This window comes from Dermacentor silvarum, chromosome 6 (genome assembly GCF_013339745.2).
Source record: "Dermacentor silvarum isolate Dsil-2018 chromosome 6, BIME_Dsil_1.4, whole genome shotgun sequence".
Lineage (NCBI taxonomy): Eukaryota > Metazoa > Arthropoda > Arachnida > Ixodida > Ixodidae > Dermacentor > Dermacentor silvarum.
Genome location: NC_051159.1, coordinates 147,893,705 through 147,906,183, shown reverse-complemented (window position 1 = coordinate 147,906,183; position 12,479 = coordinate 147,893,705). Strand labels below are relative to the sequence as shown.

The following is a 12,479-nucleotide window of genomic DNA, read 5'->3' as shown; positions in this document are numbered from 1 at the left end:
ACTTACATAAGAGAAGTTCTGTGAATATGAGCCTAGGTTTTCGGACGGCTGTGAGCTACAATTAGTGCTGCAACGGCTCCTGGCAACAAATCCTGTCGCTAGCAGAGTGGGTTCGAATCTTTTGACAAAGACCGTACATGTACGACACAGCGTGAAACAAAGCGTGCGGGTGCTGCCCTTCGCTCGGGGCTCACCGTGCAGCCTAACACTAGCAGGTGCAGCCATTGTGGGTGGGCGGCAGCGGGTCCTCGCCGGGGGCCCTCCGTAGCGGGTCTCCGTCACTGAGCGGAGACCTTGGGCCCGCATGGTGCGGCAACGCCTGGCCCCCTCCGCCGCGGTCCACGGTCTGCTGTATGCGGCGCATGACCAGCTCGAGCAGCGCGTCCACGGCGCGTCCCACGTTGTGGCCCGTGGCCGCGCTCGTCTCGAAGTAAGGGAAGCCATGCTTGGCGGCCTCGGCCCTCGCCCGCTCCTCGGTCACGGCGCGTCCTTCCTCCAGGTCCGCCTTGTTTCCGCAGAGCACCACATCCGGGTTCTCGCAGTACGCGTGCGTGCGCAACTGCTCGAGCCACGAACGGATGCTGTCCGAAGAGAAGAGAGCGACACGTGACTCACTCATACAGAGCTGCTAAAAAAAAAGAAAAAAAAAAAAAAACATCAGTACTCTTTCAACAATAAACGTTTCTTTCTTCCTCTCTCAGTACAAAAGCGCCGTACTTAACTGTCTCGTGCAGTTTGTGATTATATAATGCATTTATATTTGCCTTTTTTTGTTCGCAAGTACTATACCATTTGTACATGCCCTTTCTGTTAAAATCCCATAAGGGATTAACAGTTGGTTGGTAACAACTTTATTGATAGTCCAGCAGAGCTTTTGCCGACGGGGCCTTAGGTCTCCCACGTGGGGACGCACGTGAAATAAATAAATAAATCATGAGTAACTCCGCTGCAAGCTAAGCTCCATAGATGCACGAGGAAGGCGAGGAATCAGAAGCTGGAAGATGGCGATTATTGATGTCGTTAGAAGGTAGTGTTGAAGTCGGTGTGGGGACTTAGTTATACAATACAGAGGTCGTGTTTACAAGGCAAGGCACACAACGCTGCAGCAGTGGTAGGCCTAGCGCGAGCGCACCAGATAGCTCCGTCATCGTCTAAGCACTGACCACAGAATCGCCGCCCTTGACAATATTTAACGGAATGCCGTCAGATAGGGAGGGAACAATACGTGAATTATACCACAGCCGCTCGATCAAAACGCACACCTGAGCGGCCGTGACCGTACAGAGCTGGGGACTATGGCAAATCAGTTCCGCGGACATCGTTTCTGGGAAACCTTTATAGGTTCGTGCTATACTGTCAATTGATTGACATGCCCCCCCCCCCCCCCCCCTCTCATGAAGAAAGATTTCTCCTGGTCAAGTGATAGGGTAGAGCGTCCATCCCAGAAATGCGTCGGTCCCGGGTTCTATTCCGGGACCAGGAAGGATTTCTCTTCCACTGCGAAGCTCTCTTTCATGAGAAACCGGTATTGGCTTGCTTTGTAGCTTCGTGCTATTGACTGGTGTATGACGATTGTACTCCTCTCACGAATATCTGTTGAAATTTAAGTGGTTTTTGGACGTTATGCAACAATCCTCGTGTTCGAGGTGAAAAAAAAAATTATCTTGTTCGGTTTTACCAATATGAGCGCTATGAAAAAGTTCCGGGCGCAATTCCTTAACACGCGACAGCAAAAGGCAGCATTCGTTTAAGCTGAGAACCGGCATGACAAACGGCCTTCATCAATCATTGCGCCCAGAGGCATTGTGTTGTGAACATCGAGCGTTGTATTGCACAAGCGACAGCGTCCGTGCGCACCTTTGCGGTTTTTGTATGCACTGCAGTTACAGTAAGAATCTAACATTAAATTATGTGTCGAATGCCAAGCCAGTAATAAATTGATTCGAAACTATTCAGAAAGCCTATGAGGAACCGGCATTAGCTAATTTTAGCCCGCTGATTGAGCGCATCATACGTGTCGTGCCTGATCATTTCAACCTAAAGGCGAGATACACAACAAACTAGCTAGGCTTGTGTTTTAAGTGCTTTACACACAAAAGAAATGCACAGACAAACGACTGGGGCGCAAACTAACAACTGCTTTATTTTTTCAGCGGGACTCGAGTTCCAAAAGTGTGAGTGTAACGGAAGAAACTGCACATAGACCTCCAACGAGCATGATTCGCGAAGCTTCTGAGAAAACAAAAAAAGAAAAAAAAAAACGAAAAAAAAAACGAAAGGAGCATGGGTCATAAATACAAATGGAAATTATTCGCAATGTTAGTCCCACTGTCAACGTGCCATATGGTAGAATATAGCGATTCCGAACTTTGTTTATAACACTCGCGGCACTGCTGCGATGTTGGCCTTATGATACTGGCTTCCTAAAACAAAGAATCGTGTAGAACTCTGCTATGCAGGGCGTGGAAATGAACCGGAACTGATCTGCAAACCGCAGATGAACCGTTCTTTTCATCTGAACCGGAAGCTAATCAAACCGATATTTCTTCCGTCCCCTCGGAACCGAACCCAATCAGAAATGAGGGAACCGTTCCGGACCGGTTCAATCCCTCGTAGGTTCAGCCTGGGGTATATACTCGTTGGGATATTCTCGCGCCTGGAAATGAGGAAATTTGCAGACGCAAGCCACGGGCCTTGTGTGCGTACACCCACCTGAGAAAGGACTGTTCGCTAGTGAGGTCGAAGAGCACGAGGAAGCCCATGGCATCTCGAAAGAAGGCCGTGGTCAGGCTGCGGAACTTCTCCTGGCCCGCCGTGTCCCACAGCTGCAGGTAGATGCGCTGGCTGCGGCCGCCGCCCTCGGGAGAACGGTACGTCTGCGAGAGAAGCGGTGGCATAGAAGAACACGGACGTTGAGAACGTCGTCGCATATATGAAGTGTGCGAATAGCGACTTGTGAGAGCGAATTCAACACGAATCAAATAAAATATATAAAAATTGTGAATAAAAATATTTGATGTTTAGGAGATGGTTGGCCTTTTCAATTGCTGACGGCTACTCCTTTTAATGCAAATAGTGAAGGCCAAAGGTATAAAAACATCACAAAGATACACTCTAACCTAAAACCTAAAACCTCAAACTCAACCCAGACATATAATTTAAAGTCAAACCACATGAATAGGTGAAACAAAGTCAGTCTTAAGATCCAGTCACACAACTACACCAAAGTAAGGGCACAGAAGTAAAGGCGGAATAAGTTACCTTTGGAATAGTTTTCAAATAATTAACAGCTATTATCCACCATTATTCTAAAGCAGTGTTCAGGTACCAGTATTAATAAGGTTAGCAAGTTTCTTTCATGATATTGGGCATTTTGAAACCTTTCTTAATAAAACCCCACAGATAGAGCCTAATACGCAGTTTTTTCGCAAGTCCAGGAATTTTCGGAGGGGTGAATGATCACGGTTTAGTAATTCGAAAGTTTCGAATGTTCGTGCATGCCTAGAACGTTGTACAAGCTGTATTGTGCATTTGTGCAACAGTAAAGGTATGTTGTGTAATGCAATGTACCACCAGAATTTTGTGCTCGACATGACTGTCACGGGACCCTACGTAATAGAAAGATGTACACACACACACACACACACACACACACACACACACACACACACACACACACACACACGCACACGCACACGCACACGCACGCACGCACGCACGCACGCACGCACGCACGCACGCACGCACGCACGCACGCACACACACACACACACACACACACACACACACACACACACACACACACACACACACACACACACACACACACACACACACACACACACACACAGTTTATTTTGAACCGGTTTTGATCAATTGTGCACTTGTTTTGAGCATTTGTCTTTTAGCGTGATCACGACAGATCACGCGCGACGGACGCCGACAGCCCAGGACCCTAAAGTGCTTCGCACTTAAAAAAAGAAGCCATTAGAAGCTTGGTAAGGCGCAAGAGGAGCAACAACGAAATGCGGGGTTGGCGACGTCACCTTGAAGTTCTGCGCACCAGCTCAGCGTTAGATCCTCTATAGATTTGGATGGCCTCTGTTCAGAACCAGCAAACTTCATTGTCAGTAAAGCATGACTACAGTGTATTCTAGAAATACCGAAGAATGTTTTTAGCGAACATTTACTGATCCAAAATGGCCAAAATACGAGAATGTGCTTTGAAATGTGACGCAAGACTGACGTACCAATGCTGGAGTTTCGGTGCGATATTAAAAAAAAAAAAACAAACAAAAAACGGAACTCGGATTTTCAATTTACTAACTAATAATCAGTTCCTTAGCGTAACATTACCACAAATAGAGCTTTGAAATGATAATTAATAATTAATTTAGGAAAACCTCATTGGACATCACAAGAGTCCTGACCGATATATAGTGTTTCTATTTAGTGTATTTTAACAACTCTTATCCGTAGGGTGCATATGAACTTTATATGGCCGAAAGTAGAAGACTACAAGGAGGCGAAACGGTCAACAAGAGACCTATAGACTGCCTGCAGACTGTCTCAATTCATCTTTGTAAGGGCAGCTTTTGTTAGCCTATATACAGAGAGACGACATCTGCAGTTAAGAGGTGAGTGGCGGTGTCTGCATTAAAGAGCGAAGCACAAAGAGGGAGCCCAGTGGTGCGTTGCCTGCGCGATGGCGTATCGCATTTTTTTATTTTTTATTTTTTTACGGCAGAGCGAACATTATATTTGCCGCCTTTTGTTCGCGCTGCAATGCAGCTAGCGCCCCGTGGAGACTAAACGGGCTCGTGTGAGAGTAGCGTGAAGCAGCGATAAATGTGCGGGAAAGATAGAAAGCAAGACACGTGCCTAGCCTAAGTAAGCATGTGATGTATGGTAGTATTACCAAACTACAGAGCGCAGTAATTTTCCTTAAAAATATGCATGAACGTTGGCCTTCGGTGCGCAATAATACGGCGGAGCGGTGACTGTAATGAATCTCGTATGTTCCAAGCGCATTATAAACAGAAATATTCTGGATTAAAAATGTTTCAAAAGTCGGGCGCCACCAGAGGGCCGGCCAGGGCGCAATCCGTATACATGGTTACAAGGGCAAACCTTCAGAGAAAAGGCGAACAAACAGTTGAGCTGTCGAACCTTGGGAGGTTATCTCCTTGCTACTCGTATATGGATTGTCCTTGATGCACTTGCCTGCATAGTGTTTTTTTAATAGTTTGCCCATATAATTATAATTATATGTGTATGAAATGATGTACAAACATTAACTTTCGCTTTGTTTTTGTGGATGTTGTAAACAAACGTCTAAACAATAAACTCAGCCGATACTGGAGACGTAATCCAAAGGTAGTGACACCTGGTGGGCATATCCTGATATCCGTGCACACAACGTGTGTCCTCGTAAGGGTTTTAATGTGGTTTGTAACGAACGCCAGTCTTGGACGCACTGCAACATCACAGCACCCAATAGATCTCAGCAGGTCCACTGAGAAGCTATCGCTTGACTTGACAATAATCCTTCGATGATCGATGCTCGTTTTTAAAGCGAATAGCTTTCTTTGGTTCTTTCGCCCGATTTCGTGGTCGGTGGTTGGACTTTTACCGCCGATACAAAGGGCGCCGAATGCAAAGGGCGCTCGCTCGCGTGAAAGCTAGTTCCGGGGCACGTTTGTTGTCGAACGCCAATAGTAAATAGATCTTAAAAAAAAAGAAAAAAAAAAGGAACGCTTAGAAACGAACATAGTTCTCACAAACTTATGAGTTCTAGATACGGGATTTTTGAGGGTAAATGTAGCAAATATGTTGTCAGATTTCATTAAACATCCAGGGATATTGCGGATGTTGTGAAAACAGCCAATGGGCGACAATGCGAAGGCATAACAATAGGCAACGTTCTGGGCATGCCTGCGTAACGTCGGCGTTTGGCGTGTAACCACTCCGCACCACTACAGATTTGCTGGTTACGGAATGATGCAACGAAACTAGGAACGCTACCTAATAGTCCTGACTGCAACAAATATACACACTTTCGAGCATACCATTCCTTTAAGATATGTATATCGAACAGCTTTCGATAGCAGCGTTCGGCTATTTGCTTACACTGACAACCATTGTCGATACTTTCAGCAAACTTTTTTTTTTCCGACTCTATATTCTCGCGCCTTTTCAATGGTTCTGTTCGCGAGATACCAGCCAAGATGGACAGCTGAGTGTAGTTTGAAATACTTTCTGCTTGAAAATACAGCGCGATAACAGAACTGACGAAAATGAAGCGAACGGGTTGAAGCTTGCCTGTACCTGGGTGAACAAGACCTTTAATACTACTGGAAAGGCACGCGCTGCGTCTTTGTCTCGGGCTGCCAAGTTTTGTGGCTAACAATGTGCTTTATCTGGAGTCTGGAATTATTCTATTTGAATCCGGATTTAAGCAAGTGACTGTACTGACTTTCCTGAAGCTTTACGATGTGCCCCTCTCCCATTTTCAACCCGTTTTCATCAATTCTCCCGAATCATTTTTCAGAACAGGTTGGCGGCGTTACTGAGAGCCACAAGTTATTTTTCTTCAGTCGCTGTTATCAAAGCTTCAAGTTCGTCTATCGAGCCTGATTTCTCCAAAATTTAATTCTTTCAAGGTAAAACATACTTTTGATAATATTTTTCTAAAACACGCAAAACTGCTTCCTACGCGCATACTTGAAGGTCTCCTTCAAGATCATCTTGGTCAATTTCCGTCTCACTTGGTTATTTATACGGATGCATCACAAAATTTAGAGGAGGCCGGTTTTGGCATCTTTTCGAATCAGCTCAACTGACCTTTTGCTCTCCATCTCGCTGATTACACTCCAATATTTCTTGCAGGATTTCTGGCAATTATTCTGGCCATCCGAAAATTGGGTCAACAGAATTCTAAAGTAATAGTGGTTACAGGTGCGCTTTTGGTGTGTACACATTTAACTTCTAATAATCAGTCACACCTGCTGAGTATATTTTCGACTCTTGCCCCAGGACAATTTATCTGAAGTCCACTTTGTCTGGATCCCCGGACATAGTGGAATCTCTTTAAATGAATAACCTGACTCGCTCGCATCGTCATCACTAAATGGTACGGTCATAAATGTTCTTCCTGATTTCTCTTTTATAACAAGAGCTAGATTTAAGCGCCTTTTATTGCTGAATTGCAGTGAATCATCCATACTTTCCTCAGACGATTTTCGTACATCTAAGATTTCGGTGGAACACGAGCAAATGCCTTTCACGCCAATGTGAGGTGACGTTGACAAACTTCCGCTGTAGAGTTCCCCGCCTAAATTTTTATGTTCATAGTTCTGGTTTATCCATCACTGACCTCTGTTCCTTTTGTAATGAACCAGAAACTATTGACCATTTCTTTCTTTCTTGCCACCGCTTCTCCTTCCTCCGTAGAATGTTTCTCATATTTTCAAGTAGTAGTCTGGGTTTGGCACTTACAACACCACACATTTTGTCTTTTGTGGCCTGTCAACTAGGCACAAGCCAGGGTTCGATGACCACTGCTGTACACAAATTTATTGAAGCATCCGGAAGGTTACGCTGCTAGGGTACCGACCTTGGGACATGCTATTTTATGTTTATTTTTGTAGTTAGATTTCTCTTTATTTTTTATTTATTTAGTTTATGTATAGGCCCTCTCAAAATCTGTGTTAGGAGTTAGTTGCCAGACGCTTCATTGAGATTGTTCGCCTTTACCCCTTTTGTACGTTGTTGGGTGTATGTTTCAATTCATCCTGTGTGGCTAATCCCCCTCGTGGGTACGAGACAACAACAACAACAACAACAACAACAACAACAACAACAACAACAACAACAACAACAACAACAACAACAACAACAACAACAACAACAACAACAACAACAACAACAACAACAACAACAACAACAACAACAACAACAACAACAACAACAACAACAACAACAACATTGTGAGCTAACGTCTATGCTTCTTGTGCAATATTTTTTTCTGTAATTTCCCTGAAAAGCAACAAAACGTAACTGTAGCGTCCCTACCAACATTTCTGTAGCGATCAAACCATGCTCATGTTCATTGGCAATAAGTTCTTTATTTCTCAACAGACACTTTCCACCATATGAAAGACAGTAACGAAACTGCTTCGCCTGTAATACAAGCGAGTCCAAGGTAACGGTGTGCCATGTCGAATCTATATATTGCTATTGATAGGAAAGGGCTACACGAAGTAAGTTTTGATGGAGTGGAAGGAATATACACAACTCACAATGTTTCCACAGTGTGGAAAACTGCTGTACAGAAAATTGTTAAATGTAACAGCAGTGCATTTCACTGCGCAATTTGGGTTTCTATTTCATGAAACTTGTGTTAGGCGCATATTTCATATCAAAAGATTACGCTTTAAACAGCGGCTGACTTCAATCCTGAATTTACAATACACCCATAGATTTAGTATTTAAAACATTAGCTATAGTAGTTAATTAACTTTTCCTAATAATCGCACAAATTTTGGTGTTCTGATGTCCACTGCTGGTATGAAGCACGGGCTATGAAAATGATCGTATTATCTCGAGCTCCCAGTTTTTTAACAACCGGAAGCAATCGTCACGAAACAGGGTCCACGGAAGTTTATCCCGAAGCCAAATTAGTGTATACGGAACGAGAAAACCGCACCCCGTTGTGTAGTGGAGATCGGGAAACGACGAGTACGCGCTGCAGAGAGCGAGGCGCTCTCCGGCAGAATTCACGGGTACCCCGGGGCAGGTTTGGACGGGCGGCGCGCAACAATTCTCGATTACGGCACGTCGCTGGCAGGCCGTAGAAATCGGGCGCCACAGGGAGAAGTTCGCCGCTGATTCTGGCGCCGGAGAGAAATCAATAGTCCCATCCGGACCGACGGGGATGCACGGAGGGCATCTTGGTGGCGTAAAAACGTTCGCTGGGTCGACGCCGTGCGTTTTTCTGTCAACGGTGCATGCGGAGGAGGTCCGCTCAGTGCGGATGTTCGATATATCGTGCTTGTATACGCACGGTGCACGACGCGAACGGGACCGTTACGTCAGACGCGAATGCGAGGAAGACTTACCTAATGAAGTTTGGAGCACGGAAGTATATAGTTCGTTGTTCACATAATCGACGCACGATGACCTTTTCTCATAAATAACGATGAAGTACATTAAGCGCAGCTCCCCCGACAATAATACTCACGTACCCGCCATGGTTACTTAGCGGCTATGGTGTGGGGCTGCTAAGCACGAGGTCGAGGGATCAAATCCCGGCCCTGGCGGCCGCATTTCAATGGGGGCGAAATGCAAAAACACCCGTGTACTTAGATTTAGCTGCACATTGAAGAACCCCAGGTGGCCCAAATTATTCCGGAGTCCCCCACTACAGCGTGCCTCATATCAGATCGTGGTTTCGGAACGCAAAACCCCATAATTTGTACAAAACTCATGTCTTAAACCGAAACTTTCTTTGTCTCTGCTTCCCACTTGACGGACGCTGTCTTGTCGAGTAGAAAACAACCAGGGTCATTGTGCACGTGCCACCGAGTGTGCCCGAATAGACAAATTGCGTCACTGCAGGCATGCGCCCATTCTCGGCCAATCTCCCAGAGTGGTTATGCATGTGCAAATGTGACACAAGGTTTGAAGAAGCCCTATAGATGTACCTGCGCATGCGTCGTGCTTCTCCGCGCTCATACACCTCTCATCAGCATTTTCCCCTCGACGAGCATCACACATCATCCCCGTTCTCACGACAGCTATAACAGTTAACAGCAACAGGAGACGAGGCTGTGTTTGTGTCATCCGCTACTGCTGCTACATAACTACGTAACTTAAAAAAAAGCTTCCAATCACTCAGATTTCAACTTCGCCTCGAATCTGCGTATTTTTTAAAGTCCGCGTTCACACAGTTCCTGGGAGTATACTTCATTTGTCAGTGATAGCACACGCAGCGACCTACATAGAGAAACAGCCTACGCGTCGGTCACTGTTACCGAACATTCCTAGTTATGCCATTCCCTTTTTTCAAGTAAAAGTAAAACTTGTGCTATGGGGCTGCGCGTCTGCATTGAACTAATCAGAAAGCGCTTCCAAACGAGCCGGCAAAGCACCTTAGTTCCAGTGCATCATGGTGTAAGTTTGAGCGCAGTGTCCAATTAAACATAATCTACGCGGGAGCGCAGGCTAAGCTAGAGTTCAGGCTCCCAAATGACGGCGGAGGAGCGAGCGAGGAAAGGTGCAACGGCCGCATCACTTTGCGTGCGCGGGTCCGTGGAGCTCTTAGAACCCGTCTCGTCCCAGAAAACTTGCGAAATCAGATTCCCACTGCACCCAATTTAGCGCAGACCGTATAAGGAGGCTTGGATCACAAGTTTAGTCCATTGCAACACGACCTGGACGCCCGCGTTGACGCAGGTGTTCGTATTCGCAAGCCCTCCGCTTTGGTACTGTATAGTTCCGCACGTAGTTAACGAGTTGTTTGCGTGCCTTGTATGCGCGCAGTATGGTACAGAGTAGGTACAATGGTGGTTACGCAGAGAACGAAGCGAGTGCACGTTTCGAAATGATTGATGAAGTTGCCCTCAGGTGGCTTCTGAAACAAGAAGTGACCGCGCTGGTCATGCGTCAGTTTTAAATCACATCCTCGCTGCCTGTGTAAGTTGTTTGCTACCAAAGGAACTGTGATGTGTAGTTACGCTGCACCAAACAGGTTGGTTTCGGGGCCTCTTGGAGCTCAAAAGTTTCAATCCAATGAGCATTTGGCTGATTATTGGGTATAATACTATTGATTAAACCTCCAGCACTCGTACTGCAATACTTGATATCTCCTATTCCAGCTGGCGCATTTGTAAGCTCGCATAAACGTTCCAGCTGCTATAAGAAGCCTGATCACTGCTGTCCAAGATAGCTATTGACCTATATTCTTAGCTATAACGTCTGTTATAAAACCACGAAGGACCATTGTGGACTGTTGAGTAGCATTGCTTACTTTTTTAATCCAGCTTAAACTACTTTTTTTTTTCATTTTGAAACCCAAACACATGTACCCGTACTTTGAAAAGGTCACTTTCGTCAAAGCCTGCTTGATATGTTTCTGCACAGCTCACAATTAAATCCTGATTTCAACACTCCGACTGGCGCTCTTTACCTTGTAAATACATTTGGAAAGGTTCCTCACACGCGCTTGTTACTCAAGCTTTTGCACCTCAGCTTATATCAGAGTAAATTTCAGTCATTACGCCCATGTGCGAAATTGATGACAAGGCGTACTCCTTAGGAGTGCCGCGTCATGACTGTTCTTTCTTATAATAGATAACAGGCCACCCATTCTGCGTTATTGCTAAATTATGCTTTTTTATGATTACTTACCTAATGCATTCTAGCTAGGGGGAGTTGGCGCAAAAATTTACACAAACACAAGCACGAAATAGACAAGGACGAGCGCTCTATTTAGAACTGAAAAATGAACTAGCCCAATATTTTTTCGTTCTTAACCAACTCTCGCGACCTCCCTAATCCTCTACCTTACCGCTATAATGTGTTTTAAAGCAGTCGCCATTGTTCTATTGTTCTTGCTGACTCGTCTAAGTGTATCAATGTCAACCTCTCTCTCCTCAGGCCTAACCTGGGTCCAGCATGGCGCTGACATTACTAACATAGTGCAGATCACTTTTTTTTTTTTTGGACCGTTTCCCTTAAACCCTTTTGTATTGAACGTCTTGCTTATAAAGCTTTCGAACGGCCTATAGCCTTGATTGGATGGTTCATTGGTCGAAGTGTTTACTGCCAGGCGGGGTTAACCTAGTGTAACGCTATCTTTGCTCGTCGTCAAGCGAACCTTGTTATACAGCAGCCCATTCCTGCCAAACGCGCAGCTCCAGCGTCTCGCCCTGTGAGGGGGCTTCAGTCCGAGAAAAATCGCTTGCCCGGAAGATCAAATCAGCTTCCGTCGCTTTAGCTACAGTTTGGCTTGCAGGCTTTCCTTCCATGGCTTGAAAGTGCATTGGACAAATAAGAGCGCGGATTATTGGTTTCATCATCATCATCATCATCACCATCATCATCATCCTCATCATCATCATCATCACCACCACCACCACCACCACCACCACCACCACCACCACCACCACCACCACCACCACCACCACCACCACCACCACCATCATCATCATCATCATCATCATCATCATCATCATCATCATCATCATCATCATCATCATCATTATTATTATTATTATTATTATTATTATTATTATTATTATTATTATTATTATTATTATTATTGCATAATAAACGGTTCCTTCAGTTTTGAAGCAATCCCGTGTGCTGAGTTAAGGCTTGCAGTGAATTTGCTTTAATAAGACTCCCGTCGCCTGACCGTAAGTTCACTACGAGGGGTCTCTAATGCCAGTACAAACTGAATCGTACCGGTCACAAAC

General features: G+C 45.3%; 1 protein-coding gene across 2 annotated transcripts in view; it reads right to left on the bottom strand.

Annotated features, from left to right (window-relative positions):
- Positions 1-12,479, bottom strand: part of LOC119456185 (ras-related protein Rab-27A) — a 132,553-nt gene that overhangs the window by 4,727 nt on the left and 115,347 nt on the right. For both annotated transcript variants that reach the window (XM_037717810.2, XM_037717809.2), the window contains exons 3-4: positions 2,713-2,876; positions 195-581 (exon numbers count right to left, since the gene is read on the bottom strand). In XM_037717810.2, the coding sequence (XP_037573738.1) occupies positions 209-581; positions 2,713-2,876 (537 nt within the window). In that variant the 3' untranslated portion in view covers positions 195-208. The remainder of the gene's footprint in view (positions 1-194; positions 582-2,712; positions 2,877-12,479) is intronic.